Here is a 26,025-nt window from a genome sequence, read left to right as displayed (position 1 = left end):
GATGGTAGGGGTGTAGGGGCTCACGTCCTGTCTCAGTGGAGGCGGAGTGAGTGTGGGATGGTGTGTCCCACGTTGGCCCGAAACCCTGTCTCTGGGCCTGGAGGGTTCCCCCGGGAGCGCCAGGTCAGGGGCCTAGGCTGTACATACAGGTCATTTGAGGAGGATCTTCCTGTGTCGAGAGGACGGGGAGTGTCTGTAACCAGAACTCCGGCGGTCCTGGTGTTGGGCTGTACCGCTCCTAAGTGGAGGGTGCAGAAGTCCTGGTTCGCTGGGCATTTAACCGTCTAGAGTGCTTGACCATTTGTGGGGCCTCTGGAGGTTGTTCCCTGAGGAGGGGGAGGCCAGGTTCAGGTTCAGCCTGACCTGGAGGGAAGGGCATCTGTAATCAGTGTCCTGACATGGTGTTTGGCTTCTAGGGGTACCGCTCCAAGGTGGGAGGGTGCAGAACTCTGGAAGGGGGTGCAGAGGGACGGTGTCCTTACTTCTGACCCCGGTGCAACCTGAGGGCTCAGATCCTAGGTTGGGAGATTAGGAAACTTCTAGGTCAAGAGGAATCTCTGCCAAAATAGATCAGCTGAAGAGACTGAGGAGGCTGCCCTTTTTTTTTTTTTTTTTTTTATAAAGACGTTTATTTGTTATTCAAGATGGCAGTACATATAGCGTAGCCTACAACCCTACGGGCCGGCTGCAACATTGCAATGTGACTAGGGAACAAGGGGGTGCAAATAAAAATGCATCATGCCGTCCGCTGTACCCTCAGTGAAGGAGGCTTTAATTACAGTTTACATATCACAGTTGTTCACCCTGTAGTTATGTATGCAAATGACGTCTCATTTTTTAATATTTTCTTATAAGTAAACTGCTTAACTCCGCAAACAAAAACAGATCAGTTCTCATTGGTTTGTCCCAGTTTGTAGCTGCTCCAGCGCGTGTTTTGCCAGCATCCATGACTCTAAAACCCGCTAAAGCTGAGCGTCGGTCCCTATTAGGGCGGCAGTGAAGTAGGGATCTGCAGTGCATGTGCTCAGTCCGCCTCCGTCAAAATGTGCGACAGCCTTTGATAACAGTGGGGTCTCTCAGGCTGTCAACAGAGTGTGCGTAGCGCCTAACAGATAAACAGTATAGCCACACTGTGTTCTCGGGGGACGTCACTCGCGTCCGGTCTCACGGCCGGACAGGAGCCCAGGTGTATCTTCTTGGTGTGGCGTGTAAGGAGGTCATGGCTACGCTTGGGAAACCAGAGTCCGATACAATGAACATGGGGATATGTGTGGGATGGGGAGTGGGAAGGGAGAGTGTACCTGCAGGAGCGATGCCACAGAGAGGAACCAGGTGTGTGATTCAATCCATTGTGGGTTAGTGTACTTTCGAGTGGGCGGTCGCTCGTGTCTGGAGCCAGCATGTCAGACGTATGGCGCAGCCGCCACCCAGTGTGTCCGGTGGGGGGGGGGGGTGGGGGGGGTTTAGGCCACCTGTGAGCTGCTTGCGTCTCATCTCCAGCACTCCCGGCTGGTGGGTGTCTTGTTAGCGTGGAAACAGCCTGTGGCCCTGTCGACGTCATTGCTACCCCATCAATGCTATTCCACTCACAGTGGTCTCTAATTGAGCCCTCTGGCCGTGCCCTCTTCTTGGAGTGACCTCAGTATTTCGTCCCAGAGTTGGGCTATCGGGAACTGCCTTAAGCCCGCTATCTCCTCCCGGTGTAGTGCCGTGCTTTCCGCTCTAGCCCAGTTGGTGAAGGATGCATACCAGTGTTTGGGGAATGGCGGTTCCCTTCTTTTCCAGTGCTTAGTGAGCAGCCTTTTTGCTGTAATGAGGCCCAGATCCCAGAACCGAGCCTGTGTCTTATTGAGTTTGGTTCTTTTGTATAGCCCAAGAATACAAGCCTCCCACTGGTGTGGCAGCCCCGGGCCCGTGCTATGCGTCAGGAGAGATGTCACCTCTCCCCAGTATGTGTCTAGAGAGGGACAATGCCAGAGCATGTGCAAGATATCTGCGCCCAGCAGGTCACACCTAGGACAGGTGGCAGTGTTGGTCATGAAATATCTGTTGATCCTATCTGGTGACAAATATGCCTGGTGTAGTATGTACAACTGAATGATCCGGAAGCGGGGGCTGCGCGGGATACCCACAGGGCTGGCCAGAACCAGGTTCCATTCCTTATCCGTCCAATCCCTCCCGCGTTGGGCTGCCCATTTGTCCCTAATCGGTTGTGTGGATCTTTGTGTGTGTATTAGGAGTGCCTGCGCCAACCAGCGGGTGATGTGGGAGCCGTTGCCCATAACATGTAGGTACTGAAGTAGGTGGTGAGTCGGTGGCTCATCCTGGACATCTCCCCAGGACTCCGTATATGTTCGCAGTATGGACGCGTGGAGCAGGAATTGTCCCGCGTGACTGCGTGTGCTCTCTGTGTATGTGTGGTGAGTGTCCTGCCCTCCCATAGGAATGAATGGGGAATATGTATGCCCATGGTAGTTCCAGATGTGTGGGGAGTGCAGGGTCGAGTTTGATATGGGCGAACTCGTGAGATTGAATGCTGCGTAATGGTGTATGCGGCATGATTGTGTCTAGTCTAGAAGCGCCACTTTTAGAAGTTGGCATATTTGTGTAATTTGTGCCTGGCGTGTGATTGGTTGGTGGGCCTGGCCCAGAGTGCCTGGGCCTGCTTGTGGATTGACTGTCTGGTTTGAGTGTGACAGGGGCTGCAGAGCCCCCAGGAGGTTGTCTGAGTCAGCCCGTGGATGAAAGGCAGCATCTGCTGCCAGGGAAGTGGGTGGAGATCGCACCTGATAGTGAGTGAGGCTGTGCCTGCCTGCCACAATGCTGGCTCAACCCCCCCGCTGGGCGACTGTCACCTCTGTCCCTGATACTGACAGGACTTCCCTATAACTAGTTCTAGCTGGTTCTCACACTGCCTACACAAAGACTTCAAAGACTTTTCTGTGTATAAAAAGGGGCTGTGTCCCCTTCCAAGATGTTCTTGTTTCTGACTTGAATCTACCAGGGGCGGGCGCTGCCCAGCCCCTGGATGCCTGGAGGACTTCTGGGGGACCCCTCTGCCTTGCCTGGGCTGATGGGGGGACTTTGCTGTGCCCTGGATGGACTGCTGATTTCCTGGACTCTGGAGACCTTTTACTTGGTCCCCTTTGCTTCCCTTTCCTGAAGGACTTTGCTGGACTTTTACTTTGGTTCCCTGTGGCCCTTGGGAGCGCTCTGCCTTGTCCCTGGCGCTGGGAGCGCTTTGCTTTTGCACCTAGCGCCTGGTGACGCTTGGCTCCTGCCTTTAGCGTTGGGAGCGCTTTGTTTTGCTGTTAAGCGCTGGGAGCGCTTTATCCCTGCTCTAAGCGCCTGGGAGCGCTTTTATTCCCGTTTATTTGGTTAATTTACGGGTGCCACCCCGTTTTTGTTTAATTGTTTGAAGCCGGTGCCCACCCGGCATTGCCCCATGTCGATTTCACCGCCGCTGGCCCGGAGATCGAGGAAGAGGAGCTGCGCCCGCCTCCTTGCCAAGGGCCGCGCTGCCATTGGCGGCCCTCAGCGCAGGAAGTCAGTCACGCAGTAGCGCGACGTGGGCGGGACCTGGGGACACCAGGAAGCAGCTCGCTGGCCAATCCCTGCGCGGCGAGCGAGAGGAGAAGGAAGCTGCCTGTCGGGTCCCCCGGGGGCTCCCGAGTGAAGAGAGAGCCCCGGGGAGAGAGAGAAGTCCGGCGCGAGGGCTGCGAGGCTCCCAGAATGGAGGGAGAGCCCCGCAGCCGGTGAGAGGAGCCCCACACTAGAGATAGACCGGTGAGTGGGGCCGAAGAGAAGGGAGGGGTGCCGGGACACATTGTCGGTGTCCGCCCCCCCCAGTAGGCGATCTCGCGCTTGTTCTCAGTGTGAAGCCACGAGGGCTTCAGAGGGGCATAGTGTATCTAAGCGCCCCGTGTGATTGTGCCTTAGGGCAGCCCCAGATGGCAGTGGGCCGCCTCACCATTTTTGATAGAGCCTGATGGCTCCAACAAGGGGGCAAGTTGTTTTTCGAGCCCCGAGGGGCTCAGGGCCACATTTCAGTTTATAGAGCCCATGAAGCTCTAAACAGGGGCCATATTTGTTTTAAAGAGCCTGAGTGGCTCAAGAGCATGTTCGCTTTAAGGAGCTAGATGGCTCCCTCGCCCCATGATGTCTCAAGAGCCTGTGTGGCTCCAGCGTTTGGCCATTTTTAGTTAAAGGGGGCGTCGGGGCATATTGCCGGTGCCCGCCCCCTCCTGCCGGCGAGGAATTTGTTTTTAGAGCCTGTGTGGCTCCCACAGTGGGTGCAGTTTGCGCCCAAAGGTCAGTGAGGACCCTGTCGCAGTTTCTTTGATGGTTCCCCCAGCTGGCCAGCAATTAGTGGGCAGCTGCACCGTTTAGGTCTGGGATGTTCCCAGGTGCCCAGCAAGTAGTGGCACCTGCACCGTTTAGGCCCCTGACATTGAGACTCAGGGCGTCCTAGCCCCAACAAGGCTAGTTGGCCTAGGGACTGCCACAGGTGGTGGCTTATGTGAGGTTTTGCGCAATTGTGTGGTTTTTCCTTGCACCTCTGAATGTTTAGGCATCATGTGTCTTTGCGCTATTGAGTTGTGTCTTTCTTTCCCTGCGCTGCACCTCTGAATGTTTTAGGCGTCATGTGTCTCCTAGCGCTGCACCTCTGAATGTGTTTGTTTGTTTTTTTTAAAAAAATTTTTTTTTTTGTCCTCATATATGCCACCAGAATTCTTATGCTCTAGATGGGTCTCTCTATTGCCTCTTATACTGTAATTTTTGTATCCGCCCCGGAAACAGTATCATGGCAAACAGGGATGTCCCAGAGGTAGGCTGTTTTCCTTGTCCCACTCCTCAGAGCCTATTTTAGGGCGCCCTAGGCAAAGTGGAGGACAGGACCGACACAACCTCTGGCATAATCATAGGACCGCTCACTTGTTCATCCAGATCACCAATTTAGACCAAACATTTTCAGTACTCTCGTTACGACCAGCTAAATCCATTTTACAAACTTCCATTATATATTTCAGGCATATTACAAATCTAGGAGGAGACGCTGACTTCCACTCCATACAAATTTGTCTCCTTGCAATAACTATTATATAAAAAATAAACTTAGTGTCTGGATTATTAATATTATAATTGTCTGTTAAGCCAAAAAATACAAGTCTACAAGAGCAAATAATAGTTATAGAAAGTACCTCACTCAAAAAATCCGTTATCGCTTTCCAATAATCTTGAATAGCTGGACAATCAAGGAAAATATGGACATCATCAGCGGTACAATGATTACATCGAGGACAGTAGTAATTATTACGAGTAATCTTGTGCAGTTTGGCAGGAGTCCAATAGACTCTATAAGCCGTAAACAAATGATTACGTCTTAAATTGGCTGGTTTAATTAGCCTCTGTGAAAGAGTAAAAGAGTCCGACCAAACTTTACAGATTTCCTCCGAGGGGTCGGGTATACAGTTTCCCCATAGTTTTTTCAACTCCAAGTGCAAAGTGCTATTCTCTTCTGTGATCATTAAATTATACCAAAATGAAAGTTCTTTTAACCATTTCCCCCCCCTGCCAATTGCATCAAGAATGTCTGTATTTTTCTCTCTTTGCATATTTTGACTAGACCACCAGGCAGACAATTGATAATATTTGAACCTAGTCAACTGGCCATTGGTTAATTGTGCTAAAGAGTTCCAGTTTACTAAGCCTGAATCTCCCCAGAAATCGCCCCATTTTTTTAACCCAGCTGTTTTCAAAGGTTGTGAAAGACGATCTTGAAGACATTGAGGTGTACCAGGAGAATCCCATATTGGAGTGTGTGAATGATAGTAAGGGATATCGAATGTCTTCCTGATAAACCCCCAGTTTCTTAATGCAGTCTGTAAGATTCTGAGGCGAATTTTTTAAAAAAAATTCTGGTCTCCAAACTTAAATAAAAAGAAATCATGGTCATAAGGTAGATCGTTTAATAAGGCTTGAAACAGGCGGCCCTGCGATGATGCATCCAACTTGTTTGCAAGGAGCCTAAAATTTTTAAAGTGGAAGGCATGGCAGTATAACATTAAATCCGGGAGGGCTAACCCTCCAATTTTTAAGCCCCTTCTCAGCTTCTTCCATGCAATTCTAGTGGACTTGCAGGCCCATATGAATGATCCGATTTTGCCCTGTAAAGTATTAATGTCTTTAGGAGAAAATGATAGAGGGATGCAGTTAAATAAGAAAGTCAATTTTGGAAGAATTACCATCTTAATAAGATTGACACGACCATATATATTCAAAGGCAGGCTCCCCCATCTGATTAAGGTTTTATTGATATCTTTAGCCGCCTTTTGCCAGCTGAGTAGTGTAATGTCTTTTACAGATTGGGTTAGGTGAATTCCCAGGTACCTCATTGTCTGTTTTGCACCCGATATGTGTATGTTATTATTCCATCCCATAATCTCCGTTTTCTCCTTATTTATCTGATAGCCTGACAGATTCCCAAATTCTTCCGATAGGAAAAACAACCTTGGTATTGCTGCTGAGTGATCAGAGGTATATAAGAGAAGATCATCTGCATACAATGCCACTTTCAGAGACAGATTGCCAAGCTGGAATGGTTGAATTATATTGTCCTCTCTGATGCCACACACAAAAGGCTCCATATACACATCAAACAGAAGGGGGGACAGGGGGCAGCCCTGCCTGGTTCCACGAGATATATCAAACCACTCGGATAAAATTCCATTAACTAGAACCTTCGCCTTTGGATTGTGATATAATGATCTGACCGCCTCTATAAAAATAAGAGGGAACCCAAATGCCTCCATTGTGGCCCATAAATACTTCCAATTAACCTGATCAAAGGCCTTAGCCGCGTCTATGGCGATCAGAGCAAGCGGAAGATTGTTAGTGCTGGCATAGTCTATGGCTCCTATTGCTTGAAATGTTAATTCATTTAACTGTCTCCCTGGTATAAAGCCTCTCTGGTCAGGGTGAATTATGGATTTTATAACCTTCGATAGTCTAGTGGCTAGGATTCCAGAATAGATCTTCATATCGGTGTTTAACAATGAAATGGGTCTATAGGACTCTATTTGTTTGGAATCTTTGTTAGGTTTTAATATGAGCGTTATAATGGCTTCAGCCCATGAGGGGGGAGTAGAGTGACCGTGGATTAATAATGAGTTAAAAAGATCCCTTAGCGGAGATATTAGTTGATCTTTATTATCTAAATAAATCTCCACGGGCAACCCGTCTGAACCTGCAGCTTTCCCTCTTTTCATTTCCTTTAGTTGTCCCAGAATTTCCCCTTCTGTAATCTCACTTCCCAAATAAGCTTTATCTGTTTCAGACATTAGCAATAATTGTTTTGTTGCCAGCCAGGATTCTAAATCCTCCCCCTTAGGATCTTTAACTTCCGTGTAGAGACTACTCATAAAGGACCTTGCTTCACCTCTGATCTCTGCATCCGTTTCCATCAATTCTCCTGCCTGCCGTTGTACTAAGGCTTTAATGTTGTTTCTTGTTCTCTCTTCTCTAGCTTTCCAGGCTAGGAGGGCTCCACACTTTTCCCCGTATTCAAAATTTTTTAGTCTACTAGACTCCCATTTTTCTTTAAGAATTCTCTCGTCTGAAATTTTTAACTGAAGTTGTAACTCTATAAGTTCCTTCTCTAGCGAATGTACTCTACTAGAGTTCGTTAGGATTGCATTTTGTAATTCTAGATCCTTTCTTGTTATTGCAGTCAAGTCATCCTTTCTTATTTTTTTCCTACTCTTTCTCTTATGATTCATTAATGAACTTAAGACTCCCCTCAGATAGGCCTTGTAAGTTTCCCATACGACTTGAAGGGAGGAAGTTCCTGAATTTATTATGAAGAATTCTGATGTTTTATCTTTAATATCTACTTTAATTTGTTCATCAAATAAAAGCGATCTCTCCAGTGTCCACCTAAGTTTTAGGGGAGTTGTATTCAGTTCAATTACCATCTCCAAGACAGCATGGTCCGATAGTCCTGTGGGTGTGAAGGAGAGGTAATTGATATCTTTGAGAAGGAGTTGATCAACTAAAAAATGATCTATTCTTGAATGGTTCTTATATTTCTTGCTATAAAAGGTAAAGCCTAGTTGAGTTCTATATTTTTTCCTCCAAACGTCAACTAGAGTAAAATCTTTCATTAGGGCATCCAGAGTAGCAAGTGTTTTTAAGGGAGCATGGTATTTAGCTTTAGAGGTTCTATCCAACTTTTGATCAAAGACCAGGTTAAAATCACCGCCTAGAATTAAAGGGCCAGTTGTCGTGAGTAATGCTGTTTCGAGTTTGGACAGAGGGCTCGAATTATCCTCATTTGGACCGTAATACACAGCGATGGAATAAGGGATATTTTGAATATATATTTCAACGACTAACCATCTTCCCGATTGGTCTGTCTCAAAATTTCTTAGAGTTATCCCTCTGTTTGCTCGAATTATGATAGAAACTCCCCTTGTGGCGCCTGCTTGCCTGGAGCTAATTATCTCTTGGACCCACCGAAACTTTTTAAAGAGAGAATTACACACTGCGGCCTCTAGGTGTGTTTCTTGAAGCATTATGATTTGAGCATCAGAATTTTTTAGGAATTCACAGATTCTGCTCTGTTTTATTTTTCCCCTAAACGGTTAATGTTCCAGGACAGGACCTTTAGCTTATATGAATTGATCATGGATCTAATATCCACTCATACCCATCCATGCCTCTATACATAATAAATTTGTTTATATATGAGGATTTTTTTTCTTTTAATTTCCCCCTAACCCCCCCACCCACACAGCCCCTCCCCCCTGAGGAACCCCCTCTGCATACCTGGCGATGACTTCGCCTTTTCGGCGCAGCCGGGTGGTGTCCGCGACCAATAATACGTTTTAGCGAGATAAACTGAATCAGAAATAAATCATATCTCCCGTTTTATCATGCGACATTTTGTACAATAGTTTGCTTTCTCGTGTACCCCCAATACTAAGTTTTAGCGAGACAGACTAAATCAGAAATAAATCATAACCCCAGTTTTATCGTGCAACATTTTATACAATAATTTGCTTTCTCGTGTGCCCCCAACCGCTTTTTTTTTTTTTTTTTTTTTTTCAGTTTCTACCATCCTTAAGGTGAGCGCCAAGCTTTCCGGTACTACTCCTCCTGCTCGCTTCTCATTCGGTCTAAAAGGTTATCAACCTCTTCTGGCTGTGTAAAACTGTAGGTCTTATTCTTCCACATAATCCTGAGCATGGCCGGAAATCTCATTTGTACCTGGGCTCCCAGTGACCTCAGATCCGGCATTCTAGTGCCCAGCTCCCATTGTCTTTGTGCAGTTCTTGCTCCAATATCCGACTTAATAAGATAGGAAGTAGACTTGTACAGGAGGTCTGTTTTTAGGAGACATCTCCTCAAAATAAGCTCCTTGACATTATACGTTTGGAAATTTACTAGTATTTTCCTAGGTTGTTTCCTGTCTGTACGTCTCTTGTAGGGGTCTCTGTGCACCCTTTGAATTTCTGCCTCCAAATCTATGTCCGGGCGATCTTTTAGAACACCTTCTCTCAGAAGTTTACAGACAAATACTTTTATGTCTTCCAGCTCTTCCCCCTCCGGTATTTTCAAGATCCTTAGGTTGTTCCTACGTGCTTGAGTCTCCAGCCGCTCAATATCCATAACCAGAGATCTATTCTGGACTTTTAAATGCTCTATATCTTTTTGGTTGCCATGCACTGTTTTGTTCAAAGCTGCTGTTTCTGTTTCAAGGTTCCCTGTACGAAGAGTGACCTGCTCCAGCCTAGATTCTAATGCATCGAACCTGTCTTGAATGGTTTTTTGGTTGGTCTCTGAGATCTCAAATTTCAACATCATATCGCCTCTTAGAGATCGAAAGAGATCCCCTAACCTGTCGCTCTCCCGCTCCCGCTCACCAAGGTCCTCAGAACTTCTCCTCGTTCCAGAAGTTATTTGAACAGTTTGGTTATCTTTACTTACTTCCTTTCTCCTCGCCCCACCTATTGAATCTTTAGAGCTATTTTGTGCAGGTTTTACTGCTCCAGACTGACTCTTGAGGTTCGTGGGGTTCTTATCCTGGTTTCCTTGAGCTTCGTCTACTGGGTTTACTTTATTTACATTTGCCGGAATACCTATTGCTGTTGCATTTTCAGTCTCAGTCTCAGTCTCAATCTCAGTCTCAGGGGGATTAAACTGTCCTGAGCTCTCTAAACTCGACATATGAGCTCCCTCAACATTTTCCATGTTTTCCAGGTTTTCTAGGACCTCGTAGCGGTTTTTTAAGGGTACGATGACAGTATTGGCCTCCGACTGCACAAACGAAAGCCTAGCTTGATCTAGGACCTTAAAGAAAGATTTAAGGGACGGGGTGCTTTTGACTGCCTGACAATCAAGGGGTGCCCCTTTAAGTTTCTTAACTAAGGTAGGCTTTTTCTTTCTACTTTTACATGGAGTTAATGGCATGGGCCGCTCCCTCTCTTCAAATTCAAATTCCAAGGCACCTTTTTCCTTTAATTCAACCCTGGATCTCAGCTGATACCTATTTCTTCTTATTGGGAGAATATTCCCCTTTTTTATGGAATTGGAGCTTGCCTCCACTAGGATAGGCTCCACTGTCTCAGATAACGCCGCTTCCGTTGACTTATGTCCCACCGGCTTGGTACCTTTCAAAAATGCAGGCTCTTGTGCTGAGACTTTCCCTAAAATAGCGTAGCAATCCTTGTAGGTAGAGACATCAGACTGTATTAGATCCATGCAGCAACCCGACCTCCCAGTGATGTGAGTGGGTGAAGTCTCTACCTCTTTAGTCCCATTCCCCCCATATCTTACAAAAAAGTAAAGTTTCTTTCTCACAGGCTGTGTCCTGCAGGATTGCTGCTCAGAGGTATATGCTACCAAACCTCTAAGTTTCAGTCTAACCAGCACGGAGCGGCATCTGCTCCATAGCCTTCGGCGTTCATCCAGTATGAAAAAAAAAACGGGTGAGCGCTGGTCCGTTAAGACCCTCACACCGTTTTATTATTTATTTTACTTTCCTTTTACCTGCTGGGTGGCTAAGTGGCTGTAGATACGTTATTTTGCCTCTCTCGCCGGTCGCTGCAGGTTAGAAACATACGAACACGGAGCCAAGATGGCGATCGGAACGGTCGCATAACCGCCTCGCTCCGTGATCTCTTCCTCCCCGCCACCTATCCTGTATTTCATCCTGTTCGGGGTGTTCCGAATTTGGTCACTGAGGAAGAGCCGTCACTTACCATCCTTTTCCGGGGCTCTGGCGTGCAGTGATTCCGGCGTTCTGCCCTGGTCACTTTGTTGGCCTTCCCGGCCCTGACGCCGGGGCCTCGAGTGCTGTGCCTGCCCGGAGATGATCGGAGTGCCGGCGGTCCGGAACCGGTGGAGAGACCCGATGGTGGGAGCCTGAGAGCCGCGGGCCGGGACCCCCGGGGCAGACCCGCCCCCGCTGGTGGGCTACCCCGCATGTCTGTTCGCCTACCGGCCCGAAGAAGAGAAGCCGCGCTGTCCGGCACCCCTCAAGTGAGAGTCCCACTCCTGTTGTTATTCCCGCCCGGGATCCGGTGCTGGGCTCCCCCCGAGTGCTGTGGGGAGCACGCCCGTTCTTCTGGTGACTCTCCTTTCTCCGCCAAGCGCCATCCGCCGCGGTTTGGCGGTGAGCCCTGGGGCCGCCGGTGCTCCTGATGGACTTGGAAGAACCTGCGGCGATGGCGGAGGGTGCTGTACTTAAGATGGCGGATGGCCCCTCGGGGTGTCTTTCTCCTGGAGACAGGGAGGTTACCGCATTTGCTTTCTCCAGCCCTCGTTTGGTTTGGGCGGCCCCTACTCGGAGTGCTATCTGGTTTGCCCTGTCTGCTCTGCGGATCGACCTGTCCTTGAAATGTCGAGCCTTGGAGTTGCGGATAGCTGCCATGGTGGCTCCGCCATTTTGTGACGAAGTGTCGTCTCCCCGAATTGTACTGCCTGAAACTTCGCCGGCGGCTGTGCTGGGATCTCCGGCTGGGTGCTCGATTCTATGGGATCTAGCGGACCCGGTGCCGATGCTGCAGTGCTTTCTACATCCTGTTTTCTTTGCTTCGTGCTGGACGGCCCAGATACTGTGCTTGACCACGTGGATCTTTGAGGAACTTTTGCATTCTGACTGTTGCCGAGTTCTCCTGGTTGCTTCTAGTTTGCCGGGACGTTGTTTTGCGGAGATCCCACCGGCTTTTCCTGACTGGTATGGACCCACTGTGCTCTGCTGCTTTTTGGCTGTGGCGGGGTTGGGAGGCTCGACTCTTCATAAAAGTGGACAGGGGTGATCGTGCCTGGATGCCTGTGGGACCCTTTTTTTACATGGCATCTCCGGGCCTCGTTATTCTGGATGGTTCCTGTTTGCATCCTGGTGTAGGCTTTTCTTGACTTTCCTTTTCGACCTTGATTAGTGCATTATTGTTGCGGGGGGGTAGTGTTTTATGTCTCGGTCGCTGGCTCCTCTCCTCTCTCTTTCTTCCTTCTCCTCTCCTTCCTTTTCTTATTCCCCTCTCTTTCTTCGTTATAATTCCCTTTCTCTTTTTCTATATTTCGGGTGACTCGGGGCGACAGGCACGCTGTTTAGTGGGGTAGGCCGTAGCCATTACAGTGATGTAGGGTGGGGGGGGGTGTTTGTTATTTTAGTTTGTTTTATTCTATGGTCCCTTTTTTGCCTTTTCCGGGGGGTGGGCTATGTCCCTTGGTGTTTACTCCTCTGTTTCGCTAGCGTCTGCACTTTCTCCTTTTTCGGGGCGGGTGGGCTATACGTGTGGCGTCCACTTTATTTGTTTGCTGTTATTCTTCCTCTATTCTGCACCTGGTATGGGCGTGTGAGGTCTTTGGGCTTAGCCCTACTGTGGTCGTCTGCTTGCGTGGGGGGCTATTTCCCTCCCGCCCCCCCCCCCTTCTTTTCTGTATATGTTGCATGACGCGCTGGTAGATATGGTTGCTGCCTCCTTTATATAATGTAAAATGAAACCTCTTTTATCCTGGCGCTGGCGATGTAACGACTTTATTTGCATCCATCCTGTATTCACTCTATCGTGTACATTGCTTTGTTATTTTGATTCTCCTGACTTTGCGGCCGGCCCCTGTGGTTGTAGGCCAGCGCTTGTACTTCTACGTGTCTTTCAATAAAGGTTTTAAAAAAAAAAAAAAAAAAAAAAAAGAAACATACGAACACAGTTCGGTTTGCGCGGTCCTAGCGCCGCCTGTGACCCGCGACCTGCAATCTCCTCTCGGGTGATCAGCTGGCCAGCAACCTCAAAGAAAAACAAACAGAGGTGCCGGCTTAACTTAATGCTGGATAATGACGGGGGAAAACGCATCTGCCGCTTTACCTGTCAGAAAGGAAACTCGCGACTCCTCGCTACAGCATATCACTTGTTAAACCAGTGGAGATCACCACGGCGCTGCCGCGACCGGCTCTCAGCCCGCCGCCATGTTCCTCGTGGGCGTGTCCGGCCCTTCGCTGTGATCCGCCTGTCCTTCGCTGTGATCCGCCCCCTCCTGCCGGCGAGGAATTTGTTTTTAGAGCCTGTGTGGCTCCCACAGTGGGTGCAGTTTGCGCCCAAGGGTCAGTGAGGACCCTGTCGCAGTTTCTTTGATGGTTCCCCCAGCTGCCCAGCAATTAGTGGGCAGCTGCACCGTTTAGGTCTGGGATGTTCCCAGGTGCCCAGCAAGTAGTGGGCACCTGCACCGTTTAGGCCCTTGACATTGAGACTCAGGGCGTCCTAGCCCCAACAAGGCCAGTTGGCCTAGGGACTGCCACAGGTGGTGGCTTATGTGAGGTTTTGCGCAATTGTGTGGTTTTTCCTTGCACCTCTGAATGTTTAGGCATCATGTGTCTTTGCGCTATTGAGTTGTGTCTTTCTTTCCCTGCGCTGCACCTCTGAATGTTTTAGGCATCATGTGTCTCCTAGCGCTGCACCTCTGAATGTGTTTGTGATGCATCATGTGCTTGGTTCTTAACACCGCTGAATGTGTAGGTTTATGCATCATGTGTTTCCCTTTACTACTCCTCTGAATGTATATTTATGCATCATGGGTAATGTGTTCTTGGTTATACCCCTAAATGCTGTGTGAGACTTAGGTGGTTGTTCTTTTTAGTACAGGTGGTCCTAGTAGGGTCCTGGTCCCCTGCGTGACATTCTCCTAAGGTGGTTAGGGTTGCGTAGGTGGTACTTACCTGTTCCCAGTAGTTACTGGATGTGATTCATAATTGTTATTTTGTTTTATATCTTTTATTCTAAGTTCTAAAAGTGCTATTTCTAAAAGTGTTGATTTTGACAGTGGCCCATGTGGCCCTGTCCTGTAAATAATCCCTAATGAATGTTGCCCGTGCCAGTTGGCACAATGTACATGTTTGATTTCTATCTGATGTGTTTTGACAATACAAAAGTTATTTTAATATAATCTTGTGTGGAGTTCCTTTTGTGGTGTGCCTAGGATGTTGTTGCTGTTGTGTGCTGGCGCAAATGCTTTACACATTGCCTCCGAGTTTAGCCTTACTGCTCGTGCCAAGCTACCAAGGGGGTGAGCAGGGGTTATCTTGGCGTGTGACTCTATTGCCCTGACTAGAATGGTGGTTTCTGCCTGGCTTTGGCGTCAGCCTTAGCCTACCAGAAATAGCCAGTTCTAACAAACAAGCAATGCAACAGGTCTCGCATTTGCGAGAGTTTGAGCATTTGGCATTGTAAATGACAATGCCTTTTATTTATGTGTTGTTTTTCAAAATGGCTTAATAAAAGGCGTGGTCATTTACAATGCCAATACCTTACACTCTCGCAAATGCAAGACCTATTGCATTGCAAATGCGTGTTTCTCTTTCTATGTGTGATGCTTTGTGCAGCACACATAGAAAGAGGAAATCACCTCTAGTGATTGTTTTTGTGCAGGAAGGTGCTCCTTCTTGCACAAAAACAATCTCCCTTGAAACGCAGATGTCCTTGCTCTATGGTGCAAGGGGGCCTGCATTGGAGCATGGCAGCAAGGCTGCCCTAGCGTAGGGGAAAACACAGGGATGCGAAATATTATTGCAAATATGTTGCTTACCTGTGCTTTGAAAGTGACTCAGTGTGGCTCAGCCAAATGGCTTGCGGTGCCGCGCTGAGTTACTTTCCTGTAGATCAGGCCCCAAGAGAGAGCACTGAATTCCCCATTCTGAGATGCACAAACAGTGCATTAGAGCCTTTTGCTCCTACGAATTGCAAGATTGTGCTTGAAAAAGAAATATGCAACATCTCTCTTCGCTGAAAAGACTTGCTTATTTTCTGCGGACTCTTCCTCAGGGTACATCAATGGTCAGGCCTGGCTCTTTCACAAACTTTGGACCTTGTGCACCACATGGGATAAGGATGGCGGTCTACTAGATCTCTCTCTTTGCAGCAAGGAGGTCACAGTAATCGGGCCTCAATGGAACAATTTAAAAGATATCTTGGGCACTCCTTGCCTACTTTAATGTCTTTCTAAATGTCTTTCTAAAGGGCAAACAAATATCCGTGTTGATTATAAATATGAGGAAACCTTAATCGTTGGACAGCACACCACAGCACAGCACAGCACAGCACAGCACAGTACACATTACTAGTTTGATCATTGTTTTCTTGTAGAATCTGTAATAACCACAAGTAAATTCCAGATGTATGCTTCGTCATGGTTGCATGCCCCTTACTGAATAAGAAATGTGCAGCTACTAAGACCCAATAGCTATCCCTTACAAGTGCAAATGTTCAGTAGAATAGTAGTTAGGATGTCCAGATGTATTGTCCAAAAATCAATTGCATCAGTTAAAGTGATCTAGTGGGTAACAGCATCTCCCCTTAACTTTCCCCCTGTTTCCTTGCTATCCCCAGTGTTAGGGTCCCTGTTGACAGTAGCAGCAAGAAAAAGTATACAGGGCTCTGAGAGATGTGTCTATTTTTGAAGTTTTTGTTCCTTGCTCATCTCCTTGCCTTTCAGCTGCAAATAAGGAGACTGTAGAAGATGTACGGATTGGCAAGGAGTCAACCGAGTTATACAATTTATAGTCAGCATGTAATGTCGCTTCTGCTTCCTCTGGTTTTATGTTGAATCAACATATATGCCATGAAAATCCCTGAAATGTGCTAATTTAGCTATTACTAAATAGTCAAAACGTTATGAATACGTAATCATCCACAATTCTTTAGTAATTCTGCCCCACATGGCTTACCATAAATATTGGAAGGGAGTGTAAGTCTATGAGCCTTATTATGAATATAGGTGCTATTTATTGCAACTGATAGATAGTGATACAACTGGGTGCGTTATTTATCGGGTGCAATAAATAACACCGATTATGAGTTTGTGGGGAATAAAATGCAGATTTTCATGTTTGACTCACCAAAATCCGCATGATATGGTAAATACTGTACACTTGTTCCCCATTAAATTTCAGCCGAAATTTAACAAAGGTTGAGTTATTTAACACATCCAATAATTATCAGATATGTTACATAAATCCAAACTCATACTTCCAACCCATGCGTAAACAGGGGTTTACAAACGGGTTGGAATTAACCGAGTCACTTGTAATCAGGCCCTGTGTCACTCCATTGAGGCATCCAATGTTTATTGGGCCTCATATTAAATTTCTTTAAGTGGTCTGAAGAGACCTTGCTCAGTTCATGAAGGGGATTTGAACCTACAACTCTGAATACAATTAAGACTTTGAAATTGAAGCTCACGGTACATGCATTCTTTTAACAGGGTCACTGTCATGAGCTGGTTGCACAGAATGATATGGTATTGTTGCAAGAAGAATTAAAATAGAACACAAATCCCCTTAATGACCTTTGCGTACTTAAAAAATTCATGCACATGTTCAACTGTGTGTCTATAGGCTTTCTTTCTACTAACTCAGGAACCGAGGGTGATGAGACACCGAACTCAGGACTTACAGCCAAATGCTGTAGATCATGCATAGGCTGGGATGGTTACACTATGACAGCCACTTAAGGTAGCAGCAGAAGTGTACACTTGGGACTGTATTATACTTGATGACCCAGCGGTGCAACGGGCATGTGCAACTACAGAGGGGCTGCAGACGCTTGTGCGTCCCCTTCTGCAATTGTTGATAGCGCTGGTGCGCATATAGTGCTAGCAATATCATAATAGGGCATTCCCTCATTTGCATGGGGGCGTGGCCCCAGGCAAAAGAGGGCTTTCCTATGCCTCTGCCCCCGCACCATATCATCGACATGGGTGCAGGGACAAACATGCCTTTAGGACGTGAACTCAAAGTGTGCCACAAAAAGGTGATGCACATTCAGTGAGCCTCCTAAAGGCAGCCCTCTCGGGGGTGAGATGGTCCTATGGACCCCACAAACATCCCCATGCAGGTGGATGCAGTTACTCACTGAACACGTCTGCAAGGGGAGCTTTCTCCCCTCTTCCAAGTGCTGGTGGCATGCCACCTGCACTGTGAAACACGAAGCAGCTTCGAAGCAGCCGCTCCATATTTCACTAGAATGTGCTGTACCCAGGACAGTGAACGTTTGCAGCTGCCTTGGGGGCAGCGCATTCTGCATAATAGGGTGCACTTTCCCTGTTTGCGCGCAGCTCACCTTTTGAAAGGAGCACCGTGGTACAAACAGGGAAAGTGCGCAGTATATATAATACGGCCCCAGTTTAGCCCTAAGGACTCAATGCTAAGGGATGGGGCGAATAAAAGTTATTTCATCTGGGGAAAAATCCTTGAATCAGCTATGATAAGTCAGCACACACCATAGGAACCTATTAGCCCTTCACTCTGAAGTCTGTTATTCATGCGTTTGTCGTCAGTTCTTGCTTTTGTGAAATGTGTTCGTGCTTTATAATGTTTTAACACTACCGTGAGTTTTATTTGATGTGCCTTAAAGCTAAGTATAGTACTCTTGATGTGAATTATAAATAATCTAAATCATGCCAAACTAGCCCCCTATCTTTGAAGCATAAGGCGAGACACTAGCCTCCTCCTGGCTTCCTCATGGACTCCAGTGGTTGGTAAACTATTACCTTTATGATACAGGTGCGTCATATCAATACTTGGCTTTTTTACCCAATTAAGTAAAGAGAATCTTAACACTGTATTGTACATACACTTGCTTTTAAAGATTTTTTTAGACTTTATACTGTTTTTATATAAACTGTATTTTTGTAATGGTTTTAAGTAACCACACAAATAAAGAATTCATTCATCCCTAAGCTATTAATTAGGGATGATTTGATTATAATTAAAACAATGGTGTCTGAGATCCATCTCAGAAAGGCTGGCCTTCACATTGGTGTGCTCGATGGCCATGAGTGGTTCACATTTTCTGTTTGATTACTCTAGAATAAGTCAGAGATTTAAAGCACTTGGGGATGATTGCTGCACGAGTCTTCAAAATAAAATAGAAAGCTTTCTGCTGAGTCAACAAAATGTGTGCGTTCCAGTCACCGGTATGCAAGCACATAATGAGAAACAGCTGAAATTAGACATCTTGGCTAGCAGTGGCATTTTCAAAGAGTGCTAAGCGTGCATGAGGTAGCATCTGCAGATGATTTTGACCATGTTATTAAAGAGAACTCTTTTCCTTTCCATTTTTTGTGGATTCTGGGATCACAGCAGCAATGGTTAGTTTGAATTGGTGGTTATAGGTGGGGCCCACCTTCATTTTTTTGGGGAAGGGAGGCGGTATTTATTTTACTTTATCAGACTTTGATCCAGAGCAAGAGGGAGAAAACACAAAAGGGGGAAAGAAGGGATAAGAGAAAGATGGAAATTGGGTTGTCAAAGGGAGAAAAAAGGAACCTGTGCAAATTTGAGATAAGGGAGCAGGAAGTGTCTGGTGGTGAAGTAAAGAGACATTAGGTGGAATCAAGACTACGCAGCCTTGGTACTCGGCATGCCGACATTCAATTGTGGCGATTTCCAGCTTCTGAGCAAAACATTGGGCCCCAGCACTTATACTCTTTAAAATTCAAGTAATGAACAGTATTCCAGAAGCCAGATTTCAAAGGGTTGTTGGGGTGTGGGTTTGATGGCTGCCTTCTCGTCACATAGAGGCAAAAAACAGAGCTGGGTTAGCCCAATATTCAGCCCAAGGAAGACTGTCAAATGAAGGCAAACAACATCAGAAAATTGAACTTTCACTGCGTTTAGAAACCACAAATCATTCTGCAAGTGAAGCTAGGTAGCCTGATGTAACAGGAGTCCTGTTTACAGTTCCCAGTGCAAAGAAATCTATTTGACAATGCAACACAAGGTACAAGTCCATCTGTGAATGTGTGAGCCATTTGCACTTCGATGGGGATATGAAAAAAATACTAGACATTAATGGGCAGTAACACACAAAAGTGCATGTAATGTTCCACTCAGGAGTGATCGAAGATCGTCGAAAGTGGGAAAGATTGTATTAAGACTTAAAGTGTAAAGAAAAGGCCTGTGCCAACTGGGTGGTTCCCAATAAAGGTACATGAAAGTGAGAGAAACCTCAACAAATACAAGCCACTATAAAGGGTTAACTAAGAAACAGAGAGTAAGTACTGAACAATTAAACAACATGGCAAGGATTTACCAGGTCTTACGGATGTCAGATTTTCAACTAAGTTGGAAAGAGAAGTGTGTCAATGAAATCGTGGCCATGAACTTTGGCATCTCATACCTCAGTGAAATTGATGGAAAGCAACATTCCAACACAGAGTGTTCCTGATGTACTGCTGCTCTGAACTCATGGTGTTCCCATAAAAATTAAAATGAACACTGAGGCGCAGGTGAATTCTACGCCAAGACATATCCTTCTACATCTTAGGGCAAATATGCAAATCAGGAGTCCAAGGGTCTACAGTATAAATGGTCTGTAGAGATGAAGAACTGTAAGTTGTACACAAATGTTACCTGAATTGTGCCTATCAAGGAGACGCAGGAGACTTGGAATTATTTGTATACGTAGGTACATGGTCTCAGGAAGGGCAAGGTGATTGACATTGTGAAGATCGTAATGGCTGTTAATTGCAAATGTGTCACATTGACTGACGATGGAATGTAATTTGAATACTTTTACTTTCTATAGCCTAGCGCGCTTTTCAGAGATAAACAGTATTATCTAAAAGAGGGAGCATGCCTGGACATACATATTTAAAGAAAAATATCCATTGCACTCTAGGTAAACACAGAGGAGGGGTAATTGAGAACAGAAAGCCTGGGTGTAGGAAATAAAGTAAAACCATGGGTTAAGTAGCTCACTTCAATGATGATGGTAGAAAGGAAAAGCACAGAAGCATTTAGAATATGTACTGATCCATGTGCCCTGTGCAAGTTTGCAATGACAGAACCAAATCCAGCAAGAGGATATAGCACTCAAACAATGCAAAATTACCTTTATTTTGATTTAAAGAGTTATGATCTACAGGGAACAATCATGGCCAGATGCTGAGACAAATCTTATCACAGACGCATTTAACCATTGCTGCACTCTATTTACATGACACCTGACACTGAACATTGAACACAATGGAATCGATTGACAGACCTCTGTTTGGTCTGCTCGACCTCTCAAGTGACCTGTATTTGGAGGGTGTGACTCATTATAATTCATAAAATTTCGAATTTCTGAAATCATTTTTCATCCCATTCCATTTCATTAGAAAATTGCATGAGATTGACAGTCTCCCGACATGGCTCACTCTCAAAGTCTGTGAAAAGGAAAAGAGATAGGATGTTACTGATAAACTTGAATTTCCTGTACACACATTCCTTTAAGTTTGCAAAGCACTCACAATATCATTTAAAGAAAACTAAATTTGTGAATCATTTCACAGTTAAAGCATGTAAAACTCTGTTAGAAATTGGGACTGGGGAGTAATCACAATCTCCATTGCTGCTTGTAGCTATTGATGCATGCAGTGGTCGTTACCTCGCCCTAATTTGTTTCCACCTCTCTTGTTCACATTCCACTCTTCATTACTTTGCCCACCTTCCTCATTGTACAACTTTGTTCATGGCTGGCAACCCCTTATCTTGCTCCTTCGTTTGCTCTACATTTTTTTTATTCCGCATTACTTTCCATTTACCAATATACTGCCCATCCTCTGCCTCCCTTCCTGGTTCTCCGGCTCTCATTTTGTTACCCACTTTTTTTGTTGCTGGGTAGTCTTCTCTCATTCTCTTTACCTTCGCCATATTTTTCCCTCTCAGGTTCTACCATCTTCTCCTATCTCTACATTCCTCAGTGTCTTTTCTTTGCCTTCCATAGACCTTTGGCACCCATTTTTTGTCACTTTGCCAATTTCTCTCCCCATGTCACTACACCTCACCCATCACCCTTCCCAATCTTTTCTCCACTCTCTATGTGCCTACCTAGCTGTTTCTTAAAGTTTTCATTAGTTGTCTGTGGAGGTCAACTCTACAAATGCATTAAGTGCATTAGGAGTGGCCTCAGTTACCGTAGTTCAAGGCTGACCCTCTCCAATGGGACCAACTCAAAACCACTGAAATAGAAGACAGACTGGTGTGGCCACACAACAAATGTTATTAACCTTACAAACAGGAGCAGTAGTATAATGGGAGATAGCTAGCCTTAGGCATTACAAATGAAAGTTATTCCAGTAATAATTAAAGATCGTTCAGCCATAGGTATAAAACAATCAACTCAAATAAGAGTGTCAAAAAGTGACAGCTACTCATATTGGATCAGATTACGAGTTGGTGCAGAGGTGCCAGGATTACCAGAACCAGAATTACCAATGGTATATCCTATTCTCTGAGGAGTATGAGTTCAATAGGACAGAATGGGGAAAAACTATGCGGACCCGTGTTTTCTGGGTCAAATCCTGCATAGTGTTGCCAATTCATCAGATGGTAGTGGTAGATCACAGGGAAACAGTCGGAGTGAGGTGGTGGGAGGCTTCTTAGCTTTGGGGATTGGTGGAGGATCTGTTAGTGCTCCCCTGTGCTGTAGTCGATTATGGCACGGTTAGCCCCAAACATGTGTCTCAAAGCCAGGATTGTGTCTGTAGTGGGGAGGAGTTAAAGTGAACTGAGGGCTCAGGGTCAGGAATCTCTCTGTGGAGGGGTTGCTGTCTGTTATAGGATTCTTTTTCTGTTCCAGGATATTTGCTGCTTGTGTGGAGGTAGGGGACAGAGGTCAGGACTAGATAAATTGGAATTTGTGGGGTACCCCATTATGCAAAAGCCATGAGGGGGCTGCTTTTGCCCACTGTTTCTCCTAGCCCTTCTACTACGTTTTCCCAGGTGCAGATTTGCACCTTATAAATTCATGTCTGATGTTTTGGTGCGCAGAGCTACTGGAGAGCCTGGTAAGTTCAGGGTTGGAACCCCCAGACCACTCAAAATCAGAAGAAGTGGTTTCTCCCCCAGAGATTATGCTCTGCCGACTCGTAATCAGACCCTAAGAAAAATGAAATCAGCACAGGTAAAAGATCACCTTGATCCACTGCAGGCACCATAGCTGAACCCAAGCTCTGTCACTGGAACTATATCACTATTAGAATGACACCAAGGGCATGTTTCCTTTTTCATACCAGTTCCCAAACACACAAGCATAAGAAAACATTTTGGACAGATTTATTTACTTTCCTAACTTACGCTTCAGAAGTTTATTAGAATTATGTTTCACTTGGAAATGTTTTAACCTAGAAATGTAAAAACAACTATGTGACTGAATCCTTCTGTGAATTATTTATTTTACCTCTCATTATTACAGAACCTCCAAAAGTGATTGTTGAACCCAGAACTCAGACGTTTATCGAGGGAGCCGAGGTGACACTCACGTGTTCTGCAACTGGCCATCCGAAACCACAGATCGTATGGACGCATAATGACATGTTCATATTAGGCTCAAATAGGTATCTTTCATGTGTGTCTGTCTATCTGTCTAGCTATGTATTTGTTTTTGGTATTTTTAAAGAATGGCATAGTTCATTAGAGACACATTTAGCTCCTTGGCTATAGTTGAAGCATTTCCTGGTATTAACAGAGCACAAGTTTCCTTATTTGCTTCCCTAAGTTGTAACATCACACTGGTCTTTTGTCATTCAGGAAGACCAACATAACCCACGGCGTTTCATGAGATATTGATTCAGTTAAGATGCACTATTCCAGTCTATATCGCCTGTCGTGTAATGCAGCACCATGATCTTGGTGGCAAACTTAGATGAGACGTTACACCACCTGAGGATATTATTAAGGCTCATCAGCATAATTGAATTTTGATCATGGTTACATCAACCCTAAACCTTAAACAAATGACCATTTTTATTAAATAAGTTGTTTTACACAAAACGGAGTCATCCCTGTTATTTTTAAGCTGTGCATCTTTCCACTTTTCCAAATAACTGTTCTCACCTATAAATTATGGGTACAATTAGTATAACATGTGTATATACAAACACGGTCTTTGTGAATTCTTAGGTAAGGCATCTACTCTTTTGGCTGAATTTAGCACTACTATTTTTATGAATAATATGCAGCAAAGTGTGCATACATGCACAATATTGTGTTCTTGTTGTAATTTATGTTTCAGGGGGCAGCAGTAGATGCCCCAGGCTGACCGTGTAAAAAGCACGCATTACAGAGTTCCAGGCAGGCACTATCCCACCAGGTGTCTTAAGGATCTGATACATTTTTGGTCCTGAAGAAAGATATCGACCTCTATGGGTGCTAGTTGGCTGAAACATGTCTACGTCTTTTCCAATCACCCATTTGATGTGCAGGACAGATTTACGGTCCCCATCGAATCTCACTGCTTTTAACCTTGTGACCATCTTGGTTCACAATTAAAAATAAGCACTGTCTACTAGTACTAGTACTTCAGTGGAGCAAATATACCACAGAAGGACAAGAGTCATTTAGGGTCTCACTACTATTTCCGTAGGGACTGCAGTTATTGAGGATGGTGTGGGTGCTCTCCTTTTGATTACCCCTACGTTGACCCATGAAAGCGGAATGTAACCCACATTCTTTGTGCTTCTATCTCCCTCACATGATTCTTTCAAACCTTGAAAATATCTTATTCCATGTATGAGCTATCACTATATCTTTAAGCTAGTTCCAGCTCAATTTACCTCAACAATAAAGTGGTAGTCGATATGGTGGATGCAATATTTTGTCATGTCACATATCAAAGATGATATAGTGCCTTCCCCACTACCTTTAGCATTGGCTAGCCTCCATATAAATCGTGCCGTCACCTGGGCTATCCTGTATAACTGATAACAAGATTCTGCAGTCCTGGTAAAACTCATACACACAAAAATGTTTTTACTGTGCCCCAGCATGAACCAGAATCTTCAGCTTCTGACCTGCAGTCAGTGGCAGTGCTTTCCCGTTTAGATTGGAATGTTTTCTCTCTTGACCCACTGTCTGTGAACTCTGAGTGAAGCAAGGCTGAGGATTATTCTGATCTTGCTGAGAAGGAGGTGGATCTCTTTTTTGTGTCTAAGAGGTTATGTTATCAAAGGTCATTAATACCCGTGCACCAAATTCCTACCTGAATCACAATGATATGTTTGGTGCATGGCGGGTTTAGCTCCTGCTGGACTAAAAACACTCCTGATGGCATCAACCACCAGGAATTAAAGAACTGTCTTGCTTAACATGGAAGTACTTAATAGAGAAAGGAATACTTACCTTGGCTTAAGTCCAAAACCTCTTTGATCAACCACCACTTAACTCCCTACATTCTGTAGCCTGAGATAAAGAAGGTACATTGAGTCACAACCAGATTGAAAAGAAGATCAGAAATGTTGAGCTAACCTTTGGGAGTGTTTCTAAATTGATTGGGCGACTTTGGCCTTCAGAGAGTTTCTCTTTCCCAGAGAACTTTTCAGCAAATGAGGTGATGGCCTGGAGGTACTGCATGAGGTGCTTTATGATGTTTGTTGAAGTTGTTTGTAATCTTCCCACAGAGCAGTCATCCCCTGTGTAGTGACAATACCTTTGACAAATTGGAACCTTGGGTTGAGTTCAACAGTAACATACTGGCCGTCATACAACATTTGATTGGGTGAAGCCTATAGTCTGGTTTTCATGTATCAAATCATGCAAAATCTGGTGCCCAAGGTGCTGTTGGGGGTGGCAGTAATAGTAGTCATATTTAATATTGGTAGTGAAGGTGGAGGTGGTAACGGCTCACTCTCAAGTCCCTACATGAACCTTTGAAAATGCTTATTGTAGTAAAAGAAAAGGATTGCTTTCTATGTAAATTGCATGTAAGTGATAAAGAATTAGATGTGCGGTGATATGTGATGATTGGGAGTTTTTGTCAGATGTAAAATACTTCCTCATTAGTTGCACAGAAAGCACTCCAAAGAAAGTGGAATGACACACAAAACAGTCAATAGGAAGATATGAGAGAGTAATGCTTATCTGGGGGTGGGGGGCAAAGTCCACTGCGTATTTATTAAAAAAGTGGTATTAGTATGTCAACAGACCGCTGCTTTATCAAACCAGACCTAAATAAATGGGCCTTAATTCCATTCCTGACCTATTGCAGAAACTATTTGGGAAGAAAAATGATTCAAAGTAGTTTAGGCCCGTAGGGTACCTAGATCGGATGCTATCCAACTAAATATAATGTTGTATTTCTTTTTCTGGGGCAAGAAAGGACTGATATGCTATAGTATTATTGCAGAAGTGTTCTTTCTAACCTTACACAATACCTCTCCCAGAATACAGACGTCTGTTTACAGTGATCCACAGGATAGCGTGTGAAAGTACTGCTTGCAAACTTTTTGTATGTATTTATTTATTTCATTACCAGTTCTATGTATAGTAGACTAGACCCAATTGGGGATAGAGCCCTTTTCCATTGGAGCAGTTATATACCTATGCAATAATTTAGTATCTCTTCATTTTATAAATCAACAGTTTCCGGTTAAATGTTATACGTGTGAGTGTTTCCCTTTGCTTTGATAGTTTCTTAAGAAGTTAACCGGCGGTCTCCTCCACAGTCCCGGCATGCTATAGATAAAAAGTATAGAAGTCCAATCTTA

At 45.2% G+C, this 26,025-nt stretch overlaps 1 protein-coding gene across 1 annotated transcript in view; it reads left to right on the top strand.

The window, feature by feature from the left end:
* The window catches only part of HMCN1 (hemicentin 1), a 1,257,483-nt gene that overhangs the window by 380,034 nt on the left and 851,424 nt on the right, over positions 1–26,025 (top strand). Inside the window, exon 12 of the mRNA XM_078642741.1 lies at positions 22,737–22,878. Within this exon, the coding sequence (XP_078498867.1) occupies positions 22,737–22,878 (142 nt within the window). The remainder of the gene's footprint in view (positions 1–22,736; positions 22,879–26,025) is intronic.

This window comes from Lissotriton helveticus, chromosome 1_1 (genome assembly GCF_964261635.1).
Source record: "Lissotriton helveticus chromosome 1_1, aLisHel1.1, whole genome shotgun sequence".
In the NCBI taxonomy this organism is placed as follows: domain Eukaryota; kingdom Metazoa; phylum Chordata; class Amphibia; order Caudata; family Salamandridae; genus Lissotriton; species Lissotriton helveticus.
Note: the sequence above shows the minus strand (reverse complement) of the source record. Positions and strands in the feature narration are given on the sequence as shown.